Raw genomic sequence first — 23136 nt, forward strand, 5'->3', positions numbered from 1 at the left:
TAAAAAATGAAAAAACAAAACTGTTGAGCATGTCTTGACATTAAAAGCTATCAATCTAGAGCTAATTACTGTACATTTGGAAGCTCACAAATCCAGCCCTGATATTTCTTTCTCATTTCTTGTGCACTAATTTCATTGTATGCAGATGACACATTTTAGCTGTTCAATTTTCATATCATGAAATCTAACCATTTAATGTCTTTCAATTTATTTGAAAATATTTTTTAAGAATAGCAACTAAACAAAACATACACATTGTTGCAAAAAGTATTTACTCTCTCAAAGATATCTTCTTTTTTTCCCTTTATTTGGCACACTAAGTCATCATAAAAAAGTCAAACCAAGATAACCTTAGGAAATCCAAAAACACAGTACTTTAAATACATAAGCTAAATGATTGAAAATCAGTTCATACATCAAATATTTTTAACCATTTTATTGGCGACATACAGACAGGAGGAGCATGCTCTCATAGAATAGCAACCAGTGCATTAGCGAGAGGTTGCGCAATCCCAGGTGAGGCACAACTCACTGCTGCCTCACCGGCTTCGCTTCCAAGCATTTGAATGGGAAAATGCAAAAATTCAGCGATTTTGAAGAAAAGAATCAGCAGATTTGGTTAAATTAAATGAAAAATAGGTACTTTATAGTACAAACCACAGAGTGAAATATCTTTATAAATGATTTTATTATTATATTATTTTTCTATGATGACACCTGCACGTCACTGGTTAATATGTAGAATCTCTTTATACTAATTAATCGTTGTCTTGGCTGTCAAGATCATCCAAGATAATCCCATTTTTCCTATGCTGAAGATTTTAGTGTAGCAGTAAGAATACGTGAAGTTACCTTTAAAATTAATCACACAATGACATCTAGTCCCCACAGTAGAATCAAACTTCAATAAAATCAATCAGGTTGTCTTTTTATGTTTTGTCTCTATGACTCAATCAGTGGTCCCCAACCTTTTTATTATCGCGGACTGGTCAAGACTTGGACATTTTTGCTGCTGCCTGCGGTAGGGGTGGTTGTGAGATGAACCGTCAGATAAGGCGGTTCATCTCACCAGGTGTTCCCGCTAAAGCCTGAAGATGTCAAATTTTGTTGTCTTGGCCCTTTTATCGCAGCCTGTGGGGTTTTCCCTGTCTGGGATCGAGAATAAAACCTGTTGAATGTGACAGGTAAGCCAATCAGAAAGCGCGGTGACGTAAGAACAGAGGGGAATCCCAAACAGCTGACATATCCCGCAACTGAGAGTCCGGTGGATATCGAAGAAATGTGGAAGTCTTTATTATTATATGTAAAGGTCATTATTAAGGTCATTATTATATATTATTGTGTTTATTCAGTTAAAAATGTTAACTATGAAAAAACATAGTCACAGAGGTTTGGGGAATCGGCCGACAATTCTTAAATCTTGCCGTCTAAACCAGACTTAAGACTCACAAGCTCTACTCATCTCCTCTCGACCACTGCCCAAACACTCTCTGACTGTGGTCGCTATGGTAAAGTTTACATATCCCTTCAAAATAAGATACAGATGTGCCACAAAAACGAACATTTTACTTTTGTGAAAATTTTAACTCACGATAATGACTAACGGAGCCCTAAGCTTGTTTCTCTGCAATCAGACGGTCCCATCTGGGAGTGATGAGAGACAATGACACCCGAGGTGTGTTGCTTAAGCACAGGGTGCTCGGTCTCTAGGTGGCGAAGCAGTTTGAAGCTTCATTGCCTCATTAGCAGCCGGTCGCCGCATGTTACGCAGAGCGGGCTTGTAATGTGGGACTCACCTACCGGTCCGGGATAAATCCATTCTCCTGTCTCTTCTCTGAGCCTTTTCCCCTTTGCAAAGAAACTTTCCAAAGACATCTGATCTGTTTCTTACTTTTTCTTACTCATTTTGCTGCTTGTGGCCTCAGTGTTGGCGCGCAAGTAACCGAGAGAATTCGGTTAAAGGATTTTCTAAATTAAAGATCCTCCAGACTCAAATAATACATAAAACGTAAATATTTAATTATTTCTTGTGCGGCCCGGTACCAATTGGTCCGCAGACCGGTACGGACCGGGAGTTGGGGACCACTGGTCTAATTCACACTAATCAATCAATCAATCAATCAATCAATCAATCAATCAATCAATCAATCAATCAATCAATCAATCAATCAATCAATCAATCAATCAATCAATCAATCAATCAATCAATCAATCAGTCAGTCAGTCAGTCAATCAATACCTTGTGGGGACCAATCAAATTCCGAATAACTATTTGTTTACTCCCTAAATTCTTCCTCAAAATATCAGACAAGTTTAAAACCCTCAGTACACAGGCCCTCAAGGTCAAGAAATGATTATTCCCAATCTATTTTTTTTAACATAATTTAATTCAATTTTATTTAAGTTTATTTTTTTTATATACCAATTACGTTATTTAAAAACTGATCTGCTTTGCTTATTTTATGTGTTGATTAACTGAATAAAAACTTATAAGCTATCATATTAGCAGGTGTTACTTCTCTTGGTTTATATGTGAGTGTCAGAGAATGCATTTTGCCCAAAACTTACTGACAAACTTCTTAATCTAAGGTTTCGCTGTAAATGGTGTTATGCATCGTCACATTTTCAAATAGAGTTTTACGTCATCTTTATTTATTCTTCTTTTATCGTCTTCTTTTTTTTCTAGGGTGAAAACTTATTAAGGTTACCAAGCTTATTCTTAGAAAATGGATATCACGTTACAGCTCAGGCACACAAATAAGCTGTTGTCGTATCAAAGGCCAAATGTTTTGGTTTGACATTCATTATAAAAAAGGTGATTTGCTTATCAGTAATCGATCAGTACCTTTGACTTCATCTAGCAACCAGATTTAAACCTTTGCACAGGAATTTGGCAAAACCTATTGATGGCTATGACATCTGCAGGGTTTAAGAAAACAAAGTTGGAGGCGTCAGCGCTAAAAACATGAACATTAATCCAAGACTCAGCTACAACTTACAATATGAAAAAGAGACTTTGTTGAATTGGAAAAGTAACATAAGTTTATTTTATAAGAATCAATGTACGTTTAAGCATACAGAAAAACTGATAGGATTACAACATTTCTGTCAAAAATTCAAAGAGTTCAAAAACATGACTATATTAGACTTTAAATAATTCAATTACAGCAACTAAGGTTTTGCTGTATTCCTCGTACATTAGCAAGTGCAATAGACCATAGCTTATTTAATAAAGATGACACTTTGTTCGTTTGGAAGACATTTGTCTTTTACAATAGATACATTATCTGGTCAGTTCAAACCACAATCAAAGCTTACAGAGTTATTGGTTGAACTTAAAGTGTTGCATTTAACAAAACTATACCTGTTGTTACACAACAACCATAATAAAAAACATACTTCATTTATATGATAAAAATGAATTCTCCTTCATCTCATCTTGGTAGTCTACCATAAAATATTAGAATATTTGGTAAATATCATGGAAAGAGAGCTGCTGTTTTCTGTAAGAAACCGAAGCATCACAACCTACATATTTATGCAAGCTGGTGTGTTGGCATATTGTTGTCAAGTTTACAGGTTGGAGTTTGCACCAAAAATATTCTTGGTGTCCAGGTAGCTGATGAGATCCTTCACCCAGGGGGCTGAAGGTTTGACACACAGCTGACGGCCGGCCACCGTATTCAGCCTGGATGTGAAAAAGGAAGAGGAGAGTGTCAGCAGATTCAGGAGCAGGTTTAGTGTCACTGGTGCAACTTCTGTAACAGTGAATACTCACAAGATGGCAGAGTTGGAGCAGCGCTGACTGGTTTTGATGTAGCTCACAACTCTTTCTTTTGAGACCTGCTTGTCATTGAACTTGAAGCAGCACTTCTTTGGGCCAACTCCACGCAGGCCTGCCAAAAGAAAACAGAGTGAATATCTGAGAGACATCATCAGGTTCATCTATATGAGTTCCCTTTCTTAATTTCCTGTTAAACTGTGAAAAGGCAACATCTGAAATGGCTTCTTTTTAAATAGTAGAGACTGTGCTTGTTCCACTTTCTCTGACTACCTTTGTTTGTATCTGCTTTCCATTATTTTGGTAAAAGTTTAATATGTGAGGTTTGAGAAGACAAAGCTTTCTTTCTAAAAATGTTAAACAATGAAGTGATGGATGCTTGTTTATCAGTAAGTCAGTAAAAACCTTAAATGCTTTTTGAAGGAAAGTAAAAACAAACCTGTTTTATTTGCAAGATTTCTGAGGTAAGTAATACTTAATTGGCAATTCATCATTGCAAATAATTATTTGTTCCTTTTGTAAGTTGCAACCAAACCAAAAGTTGCTGTAATGCAGCTTGAACTGCCTGTAGCACATGGATTTATGGTCACTAAAGACATAAAAGGTACACTTTGTATTATCTTGAAAACTAATTGTTTGCATTTCCATTTCAAGATACTTGTTCAAACAATTATTTTTCTAAACATGTTTATCCCAGCTCTTTAAAAGCTTGCTAAAATCTGCATAAAGCAAAAAACAAAAAGCAAATTTCTGCAGCTACTTAAGCAACTGTAGTGTTTTTTAATGTATTGGATTATATTAAAGTAATCTGTAATTTTACACTTATTTAAAAAAATTATGTATTTTTAAGAGATACACTATTTGATTTGTATTCAAAATTAAACTTTTGAAAATTTTGCATTTGAAAAAAATATTTTGACCTATCACCCAAGTTAGTTCAGCATACTTTAAACTCAATGTGGTTTTAAAAAAAATTGATAAACTCATTTTAGAATTTAAAAGCTGATTGATGTCTAAATGTATTAAATGGTTTCTATTTCATGTGTCATCTTACCTTCAGTAAGAGCGATGAAGGCCACCATCATCACAATCGCAGACAGAGCAAGACGAGCCATCCTGGTGTGTTTGTTGGTGTCAGGGAGCAGCAGTGGGTTGAAAATCTCAGCTAAGTTCAGCTTGTTACCTCTGTTGTTTGAGCTCCATCTGCCTTCATATTTATACATCAGAAAAAGGAACCACCACCCAATTTCCATGTCATCAATCTTTTACTGGGGAATTACCTACGTATGTGAAAGGGCCGGCCTTCTTTTGCCTGTTTCACTTCTCTAAATGAGTAGCGTGGTTTCCCTCCCAGACCAACATTGTGTGTTTTGTCCCACTATGGGGTCACATGATCTGTTTTAATCACAGACCTTCATCTGATAAGATATTATAGCATTTCTGTTGTCATGCATCAGATATTTTTTGTCCCCAATAGCAATCTGAGTAATAGAAACATAAGTTATTGACACTTTCTGGGGCGACCTTGGGTTAGGGGTTAGGAGTTCTTCTATAACCGGCAGGCTGAAGGTTCGAATCCCCAACTCTGTCTTTGTTTTCATTGGCAAGACAATTCAAGGGCCACTAACAGGTAAGTGGCCCCGTGACCTCTTGCCTGCTAGTGGCCTTGGTTCTGTTTGACCTGAGACAGCCGTAGCTACAATGTAGCCCAGGGGTGGGCAACTCCAGGTCTCGAGGGCCGAACTCCTGCAACTTTTTGATATGCCTCAACTTCAACACACGAGTCAAATAATGAGGTCGTTAGCAGGACTCTGGAGAACCTGACTGCATTTAAGAGGTGATTCAGCTGTTGGATTCAGCTGTGTTGGACCAGGGAGACATCTAAGAGTTGCAGGACACTGGCCCTCGAGGACCAGGATTGCCCACCCCTGAAGTAGCCCATCAGCATGTAAGCGTGTGTGTGAATAGGTGAATGATTGAGTGAAGTGTGGCGTACTTTGGTCCCAATCTGAAACTTCATTACACAAACCCCCCCCCCCGCCCAAATAAAACAAGCATTAAAAGAGCCTGCAGGGGTTTAAATGAAAAATCCCCAGATAAAGCGTCACGATGAGGACTGATGGCAACGAGACCCAGGATAAGGTGGAGAACAGGAGTTTTAACGAATGTCCAAGTTTTACGCAATGCCAGGAACCACAGGTGAACGACGAGACACGGACACGAAGTCAAATTGGCAAACTGTGACTTGACAAAGACAAAAGTGACAGAAATAACTAAGACAAGGATCCAGCAGAGCACATTTAGACAAGGCGTGTCTAAAAGGTGTTTTTAACAAGGTGTTTTTTTAAATGTATTTTAGCTGTAGATAACTGATCTATAGTAGAATAACCCGATGGTTTTAGCATTAATCATGAGGCTACGGAGTGCAGTGTCTTAGGAGAAACTGGATTAAGATTTTGCTCTAACCATAGAAAAGGATGCAGGGGAAATGGACTAACAGGTCCACACTACAGAGAGCAGCTGGTGACCAATGGGAAGAAGGTACTGTCCTTTCTTCATTAAGTCATAGGTTGAAGAGATGAAGCAGCAGAAGAGCCTGCCCAAGGCTCTGTACCCGACCATGAAACCATAAGAAGGAAGTGGTTTAGCAATAAAGGTAAAATTCAGAAAGCACAGAACATAATGGTCTTTATTGTCGTTATACTGGGAAGCACAATGAAATTAAGGATGCTCCCACCAAACCACCACACACCACACAAAAAACATAAAAAAAAGACAACACAAGAAGGTAAAAAAGAGACAATAGATAAAAAGAGGTATATTTCTGACTTTCAGTGTATAAGATACATAAACAATAATAATAATTTAAAGCTTAACATGTCTGTAGACATTGTATATATTATAGGATCTGAGAGGAGGTAGGAAGAGGCAGATTGGGCTGCTTGTTCCTTTCAATGGGTTATGAGAGTCTGTGTGTGTTTGTGTTCTTGTATTTGATACGTTGTCAGAACCATTTTTTTAATATGATTTTCTGTTTTTGGGTAACAGGTTAGATTTAGGACTAATGTAGGACTAATGTGTGAATTGAGTGTAGGCTAGGTTTAAGGGTGAGGATGAGGGTTAGGCTATAGGAATTAATGAAAGTCAATGTAAAGACAGAAAGATGTGTTTGCATGAGTGTGTGTCTGCTGGTCAGTCTGTTGATGTGTGACCTGAACGTCCTGACCAGTTTAGATGAAAACTGCTTTGGGAGTTTTTGATTTACCACGAAGAAGAAGATTCCTTCTCCGGTCATGTGGCGAATCATTTCTTGTGATATTTGTTCAATTTCAAGCACTTATTGAAAAAAATCCTGGCTGGATTTCTTGTTTTTTGGAGATTCTGCTGTGGCATGGTTCTGGTCTAGGTTGACACTGTTTTCTGTATTTTTCTCATGTTGCAAGAGTGACTTTTTCTAAATAATCCACATCTTTTAGACGCCCATTTGGGTTTTTCCTGTTATAATTATTTACTGTTTACTATGATTTATATATATATATATATATATATATTTTTTTTTTTACCATACTCGATGATGCCTCTACATATGTTTTTGTAATGTTATGCCTAATAATTTTCTAACTCTGGAATTGGTGAAGTACATCTTATCTTACCTGTCAAAAGAAAATGTGCACTTAGGCAAAGCTCAGATGGCAAACATCACTTATAAAGTTAAAGAAATAACTGGGGTTTTTGAGACATGTTTATATCAGAGTTCACTGCAAAATGACTCATTTGTGTTTTTTGCATAATTTACTCATAGTAATCCCCAATGATGAGTTTGAATCTGTCAAGCATGAAGAAAATCTTTCTTCAGTTGCAGCTAAAAAAATCCCAAGATAAGTTCAGTCATACTAGAAGTACAGCCTTTTTACGTTTTCCCACCTGCCTGTAAGTCTGTTTAACAAACTGTTTAATAACCTGAGCAGAAATCTCAGGTCAATTATGTCTGTCTTTTTTCTTACTGCATCAAAATAGATTTAAAAAAAATAATTTTCAAAGTTTGGAAGAGCAAATCAGTCTGCCTTTTGCTGCTAAGGGATTTAAAATATTGTTTTAAACTTATACGTGTTGCAAAGAAATAAAGTAAAAATTACATTTTTATTGTCATTTTTGCTGTTTTGATTTGAACTGCTTTGCCATGCTCCGTAATGCCTGCAGCATCTTTATGATGTCTTTTTAAATCAAATACAGACAATACAAAATTTGTAAACCATGGCCTGTGTTGAGTGGAGTCATATTGGGTGCATTTGAGGCCATGATATAAAGGTACTTTTGTGTTAACAAAGTGAACTTTATTGTACTTCTCCTTTCTGGGTGTCGACTGCCATTTATTGAGTCTTCTTTGGAAAACGGTGGCTGCCTCTGTGAACTTATGAGAGTGAAAAAACATTAAAACAAAGAACAGAAAGAAGCTTTAAGTCCTCAAAGTAGAAAAACAACATGGGTTTTTTCTAAAGGTTGTATTGGCACAAGCAGACTTTATTTGATAGAGGTTAGAGAGGAAAGTAGGCAAGGAGAGAAATGTGGTTCCTTCTAGCTTTTATGTGCAAATAGAAGAAATTCTTTGATTAGGAAAAAAAATTGCAGAAATTTCAAATAAAGATGATGGATAAATAAAAATGAACTTTTTGTGGTTTAGTAAGATCCAACATTTACACCAAAAATAATTAATAGTTTATGCAATTTTGTTTTTATCTGTGCCAAAACAACATATAGCCCCATAATTTGAAGAAAAGCCAATAATATGTATATTAGGCAATTTCAGAACCTCACTAGTTTGTCAAAAATAAGGTGATTTTTGGTGTTTGTAGACAAAATGCTTTGCTGTATGCAATAGGAAAATGGCCTTCATACTGTATCAAATACAAGTCTCACACACACGCACACGTGCACACACACACGCAAACACACACACGTTTGCATGGTTATCTTTGTGGGGACTTTCCATTGACTTCTATCCTTAACCCTAACCAAAACTCAATTCACACCTTAGTCCTAAACCTGACCCTAACCCACAGAGTTTCCCCTGGTGCGGACTGAAGCTTTGTCCCCACAAGGAGCAGTGGGTCCCCACAATGTAGTGTCAGGAAAATGGTCCCCACAAGGTATTACAAACAAACACACACACCTGCCCGGTTCTGTTCACAGAACATCCATCTTCATGAATATTTTGGTAACTCCTCATGGAGTTGGCAGTTCCCACTCTGGTCTCTTCCTCTGTCTATCTGTGGTTCATGTCTCTCTCTTTCTCCTCTTCTTCACTAAGTATTTCCAAGTATGTTTCACTAGGTTTGGCTTATTTTGCTGGATCCACTCAGATGTTAGTCTTTTTTTTTATTGCAGCCTCCCCTCATACTTTTGTGGTTTGTTGATTTCTACTCACTTCTCCAACTCTGGTCATCTTCGCTGGAATAACGTGGAACCTTGGTTGAAAGATTTCATTGGATCAGCCCAATGTCTTTCAAGAAAATTAATCAATGGGCTGTGGATAAAATAATTTTCAATATGTGTTCTTGGTGAAATTATGAAAGCCCTGGGCCGACCCAAAAATGCGTGTGGGCCTGCTGGGCAATACCTGATCCAGTCCACCTCTGGTTATGATCCTTAGGTTTCGTTCATTCTGTTTAGTGTAATTTCTGTATTTTTGTATGTCAGATTTCACCATTTCAATTTTATTGTTAGATATTTCCTACTTTTATTGACATTTGCACCTTTTGATGTTCCTAAGATTTGTTTTTTTTTCAGTGTTTATCATGGTTTCAGGTTTCTCCCCTTATGTTTCAAAGTCTCTGTTTCTTTGTTTAGTTTCCTTTCTCCTTCATGGTGGCAGCCAGCTTCTCTCCTCTCTTTTTCTCAGCTGTATCCACTCCTCCCTGATAAGTTCCTCTGATTCTCCTGTCATTTTAACTCCTTCCAAGTCTATATTTAGCTTTCATTCTCCATTTTCTTACTGCCTCCTTCTGTTGCAACCCGTTATTCATCTCCTGGTCTTTGCTCCATGTTGTGCTCAATCCTGCAGCCATTCGGCGAAAGTCATCTTCGTTCATTCTTATAAAAACTTTACTTGCATTCATCTCCGCACCATTTAACACCAAACGAGACACCATGTGGCTTCCAGTGCCATGTCTTTTCCCTGTTATAGTTACATTTCATAAGATGAAGCTTGCAGAGAGTCACATGTCAGAATCAAAGACATTTTATAAAAATCAAGCAGAATTTCCTGGCGCTTGCTCTTAAAATTCCCATGAGCAAAATACCAAAAACTCATTTTGTAAAGAATTTTGTCTAATTAGTATTTTTGCATTAATTTGTCTGCCGTACTTCACACATGGACGTTAACTATTTAAAATGTAATAAATAAAATCAATGCTTCTTAAGTTTAAGGCAAAGAGACAAACAAAACATTCAGAATGAGTCATCGTTGTGTAGAAACGAACAGACCCCTCTGACATTTCTCTGGTGTAACACTTTCATGTTTCTTCAGGTTGACCAATACAACTAGAGTTTCACTGTATGGGGGAATTTTTTACACTTGACCCAGTATGTAAATTTAAATAGCCAGATATCTCCCCCGCTCACAAAAAGAGGAACCTCTGCTCGCGTCTTTCACTTCTCCATCAAGTGTCCTTTAGAAAACATATTTGTCCTGGAATACACATGTAGAAACGGCACATCTGGCGTGCATTAGACATTTATATTTAATTACATAAAAAAAAGCAGAAATAAAGAGATTTTTTTTTTTTTTTATCAGTGCTTGTTCCCTTTGCTCACACCAGGACTTCAGACAACTTCATTTCACAGCCAACGTCATGTGTGGCTGCCAAGGTCAGCCATTATTTCCACTCATACTTCAGAGTTCATAACGCTCAAAGAACGACACAAGACACAAAAATAAAGGAAAAGTTTGTTTGCTTTTTTTTTTTTATCTTAGAAAAGCAGAAAATAAGCAGTTTGATGAAGATTAGAAAGAGAAAACCAACTGAACCCTCAAGTCATGTTACAGAGACCAAGTCAGACAACCCCAAAGATAAACAATCCCCAACAAAAGACAAAAATCAATAAAAAAAACATGAAATCATAGAAAAGTCAAACCAGAAAAGGATAGCAAAGTGAGGCATCGATTCTACTGAGACTACTAGCCTGAAGCGTTATTACAGTACATGCAGCTATGCAAGCCTGGAGCTGAACTCCTCCAGCAACTTTGTCCTACTTTGACTTGAAAAAGGAAACATTTGAAACTGGGATTTGAAAATCCCAGTTTCTTCAGAATGCTGTCATGACCAGATCTACATGTTTGTGGACATGAAATGTTTATAAATCATCGTATAAGTGCCAATGTTGTACAAACATCTAAATCTTTTAACTCGAGTCACCTTCTGTCATCAGCATACATTTGGACATTTTGATATTCCTGCCCCAGCGTGGCTTTTAACGGATTACTCAGGGATTATGGATGGCTAATTCCAGTTGCTTGATTGTCGTGAGCAACAGTATCAATAGGAAATGGGATTTACTGTATATTATGTGATGTGAGTCAGTGAGGCTGAAATCCATAAGGGAGGAAAGGATAGGAAAATATATCCTGAATCCTGACTGCAGAGTTTCACTCCTTTCTTTAGCGGCGTAATTTAATTAGAAATGGAAAGTTTAAGCTCAGATTCTGATAACAGACCTGGTTTAGAAAAACTATTTAAAATTTTTTAATTGGTTGTACATGCCGGCCTGCAGAAGTCATTAAATGATTTAACTATAACTGTACATCTGGTGACTCACAAATCCATCCCTGATCAACAACCACTATATGACAATGTTTTCTTTACTAGTTATGCTCGAATATTCATGACTAAAGGTGTTTTAATTCTTTATATGTTCAATTCCATATAATTAAATCCACCCTTAGGTTATTATTTTTTTAAATATCTTTAAAATTACATATACATTTGAGCATAAAGACCAGTTATTGTGAATTATTACAACATTGCTTTGGCTGGGTGTTATGTTCAATGTTGTGAAAGTTCAACCTCAGACAATAAGGGATTCATCTTACAATAAATGCTTTTAATGTGTAATTTTGAATTTTTTTGCATCTTTAATTGGGAAATAACATTTCTGTAGACCTACAACTACAACATCACAAAAGCCTGAATTAAAAAAATACAATTGACGACTTCCTTGCTCGACGCTAAATTAGATCCAAACGTGGATGTCCAGGCTGGCTCTGTTAGCTCTACAGATCTTTCTGTTGTTTCATTGTTTCCTTTCTTACATTGCTGCACATTTTCAAGCAACTTTTGCTCTCTGAAAAAATGTGGCTTAGCGGGTGGGAGGCGGGTCCCTCGCGTTAACGTCGCTTGAGTTTGTGTGACATGAACCGAGGCTGGAGATGTGGATTTGCAGTGAACTATGTTTTGCTTCCAGCACAGAAGAAAACCGCTCCAAGAAACAAAAACAGAACCATATTAATAGTATTTAATTTGCAAATAGCAGGAAATGAAACTTCTCTCATAAAATATCACTTCATTTTCCTTATTCTCCACCAACAAATGTATTATTTTTGTTCTTCTTCCTTCCACATATAATTTAACAGTCGTCTTGCTAAACATCATGGTCCCACCACACTGTCTGTGTATCTGTACTGCAGTAAGTTAGTTTTTAAGCTTACATGGAAACAATCTGAAGAACAGAAGGTAACAATATAGATTATGCTCTGAAACTGATATTTTACATTGTGGTAATTTGGGTTTGCTCTCTATTACATTTTCCCCATGAAAAGCAGAAACAGCAAAAAGCAATGAGTGTAAATTGAAAGTCTTGAATAAAGCCACCCAGCATTTTATTTACCAGCAGAGTTCACACTGTGGGAGTTGTTGATTCACATAGTCTTAGTTAAAATGAAAGTAGACAGACACTCTTCCTAATTCGTGGGTCTTCCCTGTCAAAAAAATAAGTAAAAAAATCTGATTTGGTCTTTGCAAAGATTAATTTAATTCCAACTTAAAATGGACAAATTTCAGCAATAAACCAGCAGCCATGTGCTCCTAATCAAACGCACTGTGATAATACAACACCTCTAAATGAGGAGAAATGTTGGCAGTTTGCTGTGGAGCCCACACGATGCAAAGGTGGGAAGAGACAAGCAATGACCTTGGAGAAACCACTGTTGTTGTTCTTCAGATCATACGCTAGCATGTTAAATATTAGCAGGACAATTGGAAAAAAAAACAAACAGACTAGGCAGCACGACTTAGATTTGCAAAGTTGCATCTGAATGGACCAGAAAACCTCCAGGACTCTGGACAGATGAGACAAACGTAGTGATGTCTGAGCATGTAAAATGCAGCCACGCGACATGGGGGCCCTGCTGTTGGAACGAGCGGTTCTGTGTACCGAATGATCATATTTAAATAACTTTAGGTCCATATGCAGCAGGACTTTGATGTTTTAAACCTTTCACCTGAAAGAAGGTGTACTTTCGCTTATAATGACGGCACATCTAAGGAAAAGAAGAGAAAAATAATTCTGGGAATCGGGAGCAAAAATTTCTTTTAAAATGAATCACACAAGTGATGAATTAGAAAATAAAAAAAGCAAGCAGTTTAGCATAAAAAAATAAGAGTAATTGTGATAATAATTACAATATGTGAGTCATAAGAAGGGTGACCGAGCTGCCAGCTGACCTCTGGACTCAAACCGTAACACAGAAATGAACACAAACGACACCTGGTATTTTTCTGACTCATCCAGTGTCACACACCGTCTCACTGCTGCGCTCAGTAGCTCATGTTTCTACAGCCTGTCTACAGTTTAATAGTTTATAATAATTTACTGTGTACAAACTCCCCTGACGTGACTCAGAAACAGATGGTTAAAAATGGCTGTAAACATTATTCACCGTGTAAAAACACTGGACGTCTGTCCATATTTACTACTACGACCGCGTGTCTTCAGAGTCTGTCCTGAACGATCAGATAAAACTCTTTTCTGCTGAATAACAAATCTGTCGTTAAAATGTGTTTTCTAAGTTAAACGTTCTCTGCTGTGTGTCAAAAAAACAACAACAAAAAAAAACACTGGTTAATCCCTTGAGTTGAACCGCTTTATGCCTGAATGATTCAAAGATCAGACTTAAATGATGGAACAAACTATCCTCTGTAAATGGTCAAACTGTGAGACGTGGAAAATTTCCCTCCCAGAATGCATTTTCCCGCAGTGCTCTAATTTAACGCACCGTCTATGTGTTTTCACCGTGGCGAACCTGAGTGAATGACTTCTTCTACTGCAGAAGTGCTGATCCATGTCTTGTTGAGCTGCTGAAGGAGGGAGAGAAGGGCCAGGTTACGACACCCAGTGGTTCTATCACAGCGATTCTAACTTAAATACAGAGGTGTAGCTGTGAGAAACCTGAGAACCTGTAAAACAATCAGAGAAGCAGAATCCATGTTTTCTGTCTTCTGATGCGAAAGAAAAAGGAGAGGAGACTTGTGCTTATAGCAAACGCAAAATATGAGCTGTTATATCTATTGTATAAGATTAAGTCTAATTAGTCTCTAAGTAATTTAGAATTTGGTTGACAGCAAAACAAGAAAAAGAGGCTCACTAATCCGACTGAATTGTGTTTTTCTTTTTACTTAACCAATTCAAAAATACTGGACATACTTCCTCCTTTAAAATATTTGCTCAAAGTTAAAAAGATTACAAGAAAATATTGCAGGCTGGAAGGAAAATATGAATCAGTGATTGCATTCGGTAGTTCAAATTTTAATTTTGTATTTAAGTTCTGGGGTGTTTTTAAGTGAATCATGTCAGTATTCAAAACCAAACAATGTATATGCCTTATATTTCATAATAAGCTTCGAGTTTATCTCACGTAATGGCAATTTGGTTTGAACCAATCACTGTATGGCGTTCCTGTCTGTACAGAGTGCCAACAAGACGGGTTCATAAATGATCAAAACACACCATGCTGCAAAAGGTGTTTGCCCTCTCAGGTTTCCCCTGGTTTTGCTTTATTTGGCACACTAAGTCATCAGGCAAAAGTTGAAATCAGACAAAAACAACCTGGGTAGATTTAATCACAGCTGCAGTGGGTAACTTTTGTAAAAATATATATATTTTTTTTACATATTTGTTAAAACTGTCACTATGGCCTGACAGGAGAATATGACAGAGATTATCTGTGGGAAAAAAAATCTAATTCCTCTTCTTTCTCCCAATGATGCTGCTGTTTGCAGAAACAGACTGCAGCCGGTCACAACCGACCAATCAGAGCCAGAAGGAGGATCTTAATGCTGTCAATCTGCTCGTCTATGAGCTGCTTACACCTTTCCCCTCCTCACAATGCATTCAAGCTCAAGATTACTAGCCTGCTGCATCATTGTCCAGGTTTCATCAACCCCAGGATGTCTCACAAAACTAAAACCTGGCAGAGTCAAAGTCTTTAATCTGATTGAGAATCTGAGAAATGACCCCAATGTGGCTGAATCAAACTGATTCTGTAGAGAAGAGTGAACCCGAACTCCTGCACGTTGATTTAAGGGACTTTTTTTTTTCACTTCCCTCCAACGCTTGAAGACGATTATTGCCACCCAGGGAGTCACAACCAGTTATTAGGTTTTGGAGATAATATTGTTTTCTCACATGCAGGTTGTTTTGAATAGCATTATTCCTTCATGAATAAAAATCATTATGTGAAAACTGCTTTGTGTGTTTACTGCTTTGTCTGGTTAATGAACTGACAAATTGGGAGAAGGCGATTCGTTTTCAAAGCGTAGTAGCTCCACAGGTTTATAACTACACATCCTGATATTATCTATTTGGGACAGTCAGATGATGAAGATGAGTATTATTAGGGGTTCCAACAATCTGTTCTCCTTTACACAAAGTGTAGCTGTGTGCTTTTGTTGTTTAGATCCTCCTGTTGCTGTGCACACCTTTCTGCGTTTTGCACATGCACAAAAATGAAAATCCGAGTGCGTGTTTCAGGGTAAATCGCTCACTGAGGCATCCAATCTCAAGTCAGCGTGAGTCGAGCTGCTATAACAGTGCGGTAAACCGTTTTACCTTCATGCATCACTGGAGCTTTATCTACAAAATGCTCTTCAAATTCATACCGATAATATCTGAAAAAACATGCTAAAAGCATCACATTGCATCCATCCTCTTCCTTCAATTAGAAACATATCATTTCATATTAAACAGGCATTATAAGTTTTATAAAAAGTGGAGTGTCTGTAATAGAAACTCTTAGAATTTTTTTTTCTCATTTTTAGTAAGATTTGTTTGTAAGAAAAAAAGACACTTGTTGAGGTTTTGGGAATGACGTGAGGGGGTCAGCGTGGCGAACGACTGACAGCGAAACCGACCGGTAACTTTTAGGGAAGGTGCACAACACAAGGTCACAGATGGTCATCGTAAAGGCCGGTCAGCGGCTTCACTTCAGTTTCATGTTCTTTCGTACACTCAACAATGAGCGTCCAGCTGTTCCTGAAGGTTAGAGTCATAAAAATAAAAGAACTATACTGGAAACTACGTCCTAAAACAGATAAAATGAGTGTGTGCATTGGCTACATGAAACACTTCACTCGAAACAAACCCCCCCCCCGGGTTTAGTTCAGCGGGGAGGGAGGAAAAACCAACAGTCTCAAAGTCGCAGTGTTCAGTGTGAATCTGTGGGTGATTTACCCAGGAAGATTAAAAAAAATTCTGACTTCCTAATACAAATTCCCCTAGCTTACACCTCTCCTTTTCTGAATTTCCTCTCTCGTCCTTCTTCTTAAATGTCCCGAGCTGTCTTCCACAGATTTACTCATCCGCTCGCCGTCCCTTCAATCCCCCCCCCCCCTGCGCCGCTCCGTATCTGTAAACTCGGAACTTCCCGAGTTTCTTCCTAATTACTCCTCCATGGCAGTAAAATTTAAAGAACATAAATGTCAGGCGGTGGATCTAAGGCTCCTCTTCCCCGGTGGAAACAGCCAGTCTCATGGCCACAGAAAGGTGGTCGGTGAGGCCGGCCAGCTGAGTGATGAAGCTGAACTCTTCGATGTCCTGCGAAAGAAGGATAAATGTATTCATGCAACAAAATTAAGACCAAAAAAAAAAAAAAAAGTAAATGCATACACAGATATAAGAGCATGTAGAAACTGACAGGTAAAGTGATTCACAGATCTAATTTAATCTTCTTTTTGAAACAGAAACTCTAAAATTGTTGGTATTGTTTATTTCTGTACGTTGTGGCCAATGAAAACCAAAACATCAAATTCTCAGAAAACGTGTATAATTTAGGAGATCTGCGTTGTTGGGTCTGGTGTCTCTTACCTTCCTCTAGACAATGTTCTGTAGCTTCTCTGTGGGGTTCAGGTCAGATGAGTTTACTTTCTATTTAAGACGTCACTCTGTGAACATCCAGGTTCTCTATTGTGGCTTAGCCTCTTTGTGGAGGGAGTCGGCGACTGTCTGCTGGACAACTATTGAGTCAAGATTTGCTCCTGTAGTTTTCTATTTCTGTACTGAAGATGTTTTTTTATTGGATAAAGGTGAAATTTTCTGACTATAAAGTACACATTTTAATTTTCGTTGACTCCAAGATGGAATCATAAAAATGAAAAGAAAAGGATTTGAAGTATGTCACTCTACGTTCAACGTATCTGGAATTTTATCTTTCCGTTTTTATTATTATTTATTATTTTTGTGCCAGTTAGAAGACGAGTTGCTTAATGCACGGCACACTTTTGTCATTGTCGGTTTCACTGACATTTGAAATGTGGCTGTGAGGAAGATGACCGCTGCAAACGGTTTCTGGATGATGTCATGGTGAAACCAGAGGTGTCGCTTAACAAGTGGGCACTCAACTGGCCTCCCTTATTAGTGATATTTTTATATAAATATACTTATAAAATAGGGAAATAAATCTGCTCTCAGGAATTTTTTATATGCTCTAGACCTTTCTTCTCTTGTTTAGACAGAAGTGTTGGGGATTTTCTTTCAGTAAAATAAGATAAATAGCTGTAAAGTGACTTATCATGGGACTAATGTATCAGATCCTTTTTTTATTGAGTTTAAACTTTTTTTCCCATTAGACGTTTCTCTGACAGTGTTGCAGCATGGAACAATCTGCTCTGTCCTGGACTATGATGGGATTTATATTAACTTCCTTTTTCAAAGCATCAATTCTCTGGATGATGTTTTATTGCAGGTCAGAGATTCACTGCAAATTTCAAAAGCGTCACATACCACAGCCCGCTGCATGCCTCTGTTGAATGGTTTACTTACAGACTGAATCTGCTACATTTTAATTTACAATACTATTTTAGGCCTTCATATCTTTAGACCTTCTTTTCTTAGAAAAGCTAAGGTGCTAAAGAGCTTTGAAGAAAAAGGCGTATAAATTTGCGCCCAGGACTGCTGTGAAAATGCCTGCAAATTAACGATATGGATCCTTAATGAGCTCTTCCTTCATCCTTCCTTTAACATCCGATTGTAAATATTTTGCATAATTTGCTTTAAATGAGGCTTCTTTGCACTGATTGCAAAACCTGTTGGGTCTTGTTTTCCAGGAGACTCTTTGAAACGCAGATCTCAATTAAATCAATATTAAATCATTTTCTACCATCTTTTTTAATCGCAATGCAGGATTTTAGCCGTGTCTTCATCCTGGTGTGGGTTTGGGCCCCATCTGGACTTCCCCTTGTTACTGATGCCGTTTGTGTTGTTTGGGGATCGAAGTGGATCTTTCTTAACAGGACGTAAAGTCTATTAGGGTATTTGCTTCTTTTGCTTTTTTTTTAAATTTTTTTTTAGGATATTACCATAATCAAGAGAATGAGTGGTTTTTAGTGAAGTAGTTTCTGTGGTTCTCATCTTTCAAAAGGAGGCCATGTCCCTGATGGGAGCCAAGCTCTACTGTGAGGTGAAGACAGACCTGATCGAAAAAGCTCAAGTCCTCAAATCTGTGACCCATTTACATTCCAGATTTTGATTATTATCATAAGGTACTGACTGTAGACAAAATAAAAAGACACAAGGTCAGTAGTGCCATTGTTGTGTTAAGACCACAGGGCCGTCCCCAGGCTGTTACCACAACTTCACATGTCCTTCTGATAATTATTTCACTGGAAGTCCAGGGACGAGGTTAAACACATGTAAATAACCTCTAAAGTCAATCAGACTCAACAACCTCGTACGGTACTTTCCAACAACAATTACTTCCTCTATTGTTACTTGCTGCAGCTGCTAATGATAACAGAAACTCCACAGATAAAATTAGATTATTACAGTTAACACAATAAGGCCAAAGGTTTGACAGACGTGCTCATAAAAATTGAAGACAATACTCAAAAGTCTTGATGTGTAAGATTCCTGACTTGTGTCTTAATTGCTTCTTTTTCTCATCAGGTGCTGGGAGGTTTTCTTAAACTTGGGTTAGTGACTTCTTCTGGCTGTGTGCTTGATTTACTACAACGGCAGAACGCCTTAGGAGCTGACGAGATTACATGATGGGCAACGTCTGAGCCAAATCTAAAGAACGGGGAACATTTCAGCCCTGTGAGGTAATGTCCAGCAACAATCACTGACTCTGTTGTCACTTAGAGGAATACTTCAACTGCTAATAAGAACAGCAACTCTATAGCTAAAAAGTTAAAGCAACAAAGCTAATAATTTAACAGTTACACTAAAAATAATAATTGATCTTTAAGATATGCTTGTAAACACATTTCAGATCAAGAACTGATGTAAAGTACTAAAAATAGCAAATAAAAATATTGAAAATGGATTAGCTTTTATTGAAGAGATGTGAAATTCAGTACTCTGCCACAAGGCGGCGACACCTGGCTGCAGTTTACATGAAAAGAGGCTGAAAGCAGGAGGATGAGAGTGAGTCGTCTTCATGTAAATGATGGGTTTTGGTTTTCTAATGTCTGACAAAGACTCAGTTGTTTATATCTGTGTGGTTCCGGGTTGTGTTGCTTTTGTTTTGTTGTTCGGGTCCCTGGGTTTAATCAAAGTCTTCCTGTGGGTTTGATAAGTGTGTCGTCCAGAGTGAACCACGAGCAGAAGCCCGAGAGAAAGTTTACTGTTCTTTGGAACAAATTGTAATAAACAGTGATGTAAATATTCTGAATAAATTGATTAAAAGTAAAAAAAAAGAAAAGTAACTGCTGCCTGGTTCTACTCTTTACATATTACATCTAAGGGTAGTTGTTGTGAATCAGTCATAATTGAAGCAGAAAAAAGACTCAATATTCAGAATTTGTCTTTTTGTTAAAATTTGTTTGAGTATAAAATCAATAAATTTTTGAAAATAAGTCTCATTGTTCTAGTAGGTGAAACTTTCAGTTTGTAGAGTCAAATTAGACTTTGCAACAAGTTGGGTGTTCATATCTTTTTTGATCTCATTCCCACTCATTTCTTCAGATGCAGTTTTAGATTGCCAAGTTGCACTTTTAGATTCATGCGTTTATGTAAATCTCGATAATTTAATATTTAGCATGACATAAAGTCAGAGTGGCTTTTAAAACAGTGCAAAGGAGACTTGTGTAGATAATTTCAGTCCGGTTAGGACCTTTACTTTGACATATCCTGTACATATTATCTGAAACAAAAGTCAAAATGTAAAAAAAAAACTGCTTTCAATTCACTCTCAGCATTCAGCATTCTGCCGCCAATCTTAGAAAATCTTATCAACCAAATGCATAGGACAGGATATGAGCACAGTCTCTCAGAATATTAACAAAACAATAAGATTGAAAGGAAGGCTGCCGGAGCGCTGAGAGCAACACAGAAGGAGCTGCAGGCGTTTTCAGATATAACTAATTACGATCTACAAGTGCATTCGCCACATTTCTCCTCTCAGGGAGTAAAGGTCCAATTCAGATTCTTCAACACATGGGAACACATTTCATCATCTCTTTCATTATCTACCAGTTTCCAGTCCTGCTGAATGCCTTCGTCGCCATAGAGGATGTAGTCGATCCGGCGTCCATTCCCCTTCAGTGGGATTTTCCGGCCCTTCTGACTGCTGGCAGGACACTGGTTCTTACTGGGAGGGAACACCAGGTACTCCTTCCTCCCCTCTTCGTTCTCCATCACTCTGTAAGAACAACCAGAGTCACTCGAGTTAGAGAGGCGGGCTCAACTGCAGGACTTAAAAGTCATGCCAGATTAGGTGTGAGTGGAAAATAAACATAGCGTGGTTTAACACAAGCGACAACAATGGCTGCCGAAATGTTTAACGTAAAGTAAAAAAAAGAAAAGAAAAAAAAAAGTTTGAAGCAATAAGTTTAAACCCACGCGAGACTTACTTTTGTAAACTTTCGGGTGAACTGACGTCATCGTCATAAAGGCCACTGGGATCCAGCAGAGTGCCTGCAGTAGAAACCAATAAAATAAAAAGGGCTGCAGCGTAGACATGTTTAAGTGGCAGTCTTACTAAAACCATGTTCAATCTTTTCAATGTGTATAAACAGTTAAAATGTAATTGTGTTTTGCAGTTTTCTCCTGCAGTGTTCCTGTTGGTGACTGGTTGATTCATATACCTGGCAGGTTTTGGTTTGAAATAATATCTAACCTTCACCAACATCTTTCCTTTGACTGACTGGAATGTTACGGACCCAACTTGAGAAATAGTCCGTTGAGGGAACTGAAGATCGGCACGATAGCAAAGAGGCTCTGGAGCTCATCACCAAAGATAATCATAAAAATACAACATGAAACATGCAAAACACCAGACAGCAATTAAAATAATGGTTTAATGCCAATAAAGAATTTCCCATGGATTTCATTGATCAACCTATATCGATATATATTTAAACTGTATGTATATTGTGGTCAAGCCAAGCAGACATTTGTCCACTCCAGTTGCGTAACACTAAACCATCTCTGCATCCTCTTTATCGATCTGAGGCTTGCTTTGCAATGTGGCCCTCTCAGTGAATTTTAGTGCTTTATCTCCAGAATAGCTTTCATAAAAGCAACAGCTTTTCAAGAGCGGATGCTGTTCAGCGAGGTCGCTATCTGCCTTCGCAATCCTCAGACTGCAGTGTTCTCTCATGCAGCGGAGAGATGTGACGGTGAGAGGAGAGACGAGCACTCAGAGGCGTTTTTCACAATGAGGCTGAACAACGTGATGGAAGCGGCTCCATATGAAGAGAGAGTCCAGTCAATTTACAAGTGCTCGGAGCTCTTAAGGGGAGTGGATGTTTGATGTGCAGACAGCAGTTTTCGCAACTCTAAGAGGAGATTTTTTTTACGATTACTGGAATGAAGAGGAATGAGATTTCATGCGGCAACTTTGTGCTTCACAGAGTGGAAGTTATTTACACCTCATTTGGGAAAGTGCTGTCTTGGGAAATGGAGGGTTTTTGTACCATCGTGGTGAAAATATATGTACCGTATTTTCCGGACTGTACGGCACTACTTTTTTCCTAAGCTCTGAACCATGCGGCGTATAGTCCGGTGCGGATTTTATGTGGAACCACCAGGGGGCTCTTTAGCAGGTAGAGAATTATTGGAAGTCAAAATTGGAAATACAAGAAGAAAGCGCCCATTAAAACGGAATTAGGTTTTAATAGGGAATTGAAATTTGAGAATGTTGTTGATCAGTTAAATAGCATTGAGGGGAAAAAGAAGATTTAAAAAAAAAATATTACTGGGATCATGAGAATTTGAGGTATAGATATTAGGATCCAATAGATGGCAGTAGTGCAACAATAATTTATGCAAACTGCGAAGAAGAAGAAAAAAAAGAAGTGTCGGTTTACTGTCTGAATAATTTCTGACAATTTGCAACCAGGCTTCTGCCAACTTATTTACATCTGTTTACTATCCCCTGCTGTCATAAGGAGTTCAATGTGAAGGTGAAGAAGAGGAGCACAGGGTTCAGCATCTCTGTATATCACATTATTCTAGAGTGAAATGTCACAGGTTAGCGTTGGCTTAGTCCAAACTGGGTCAACAGCAGGACAATGACTCCAAACGCAAGAATCCAAATGTTCCAATGGTCCAATTTAAAGTCCAGTACTTTTGCAGTTTTGGTTTGCGAAACCTTAGGAAAGCTCAGAGAAACAAAAGTCTGGAATCCTCAACAAATGACGACATTGAGTCGAGAGACGTGCGGAAAACTGCTGAGCGTCACTGGATCTGAAAGTGGTTCTGAAGCACGGATATATTTAGTTTTTTCCATGACTGCAGAAGAGTTTCTCTCTTCTCGGTGGTCAACGTGACCTCGGTTTCTCTGAGCTAATGAATCCGGATATCATTCACACTCTGCGTCGCACCGGAACAGAGAAACCATGCCTTCTTTCACATAGTTTCCACCC

The 23136-nt window shown here is 38.0% G+C and overlaps 2 protein-coding genes across 4 annotated transcripts in view; both read right to left on the reverse strand.

Moving 5' to 3' along the window:
• Positions 1 to 3028: 3028 nt before the first annotated feature.
• LOC103466287 (monocyte chemotactic protein 1B-like) lies at positions 3029 to 4982 on the reverse strand. The gene is made up of 3 exons (XM_008411770.2): positions 4836 to 4982; positions 3779 to 3896; positions 3029 to 3688 (listed from the first exon to the last, which is right to left on the reverse strand). The coding sequence occupies exons 1-3, from the start codon at positions 4894 to 4896 to the stop codon at positions 3574 to 3576; spliced, it is 294 nt and encodes a 97-aa protein (XP_008409992.2). The 5' UTR covers positions 4897 to 4982; the 3' UTR covers positions 3029 to 3573.
• A 5733-nt stretch (positions 4983 to 10715) lies between these two features.
• The window catches only part of smpd3 (sphingomyelin phosphodiesterase 3), a 68434-nt gene continuing 56013 nt past the window's right edge, over positions 10716 to 23136 (reverse strand). For all 3 annotated transcript variants that reach the window (XM_008411768.3, XM_008411767.3, XM_081607957.1), the window contains exons 8-10: positions 21121 to 21184; positions 20741 to 20909; positions 10716 to 16867 (exon numbers count right to left, since the gene is read on the reverse strand). In XM_008411768.3, the coding sequence (XP_008409990.1) occupies positions 16766 to 16867; positions 20741 to 20909; positions 21121 to 21184 (335 nt within the window). In that variant the 3' untranslated portion in view covers positions 10716 to 16765. The remainder of the gene's footprint in view (positions 16868 to 20740; positions 20910 to 21120; positions 21185 to 23136) is intronic.

Source organism: Poecilia reticulata, chromosome 6 (assembly GCF_904066995.2).
Source record: "Poecilia reticulata chromosome 6, P_reticulata-male-v2, whole genome shotgun sequence".
In the NCBI taxonomy this organism is placed as follows: domain Eukaryota; kingdom Metazoa; phylum Chordata; class Actinopteri; order Cyprinodontiformes; family Poeciliidae; genus Poecilia; species Poecilia reticulata.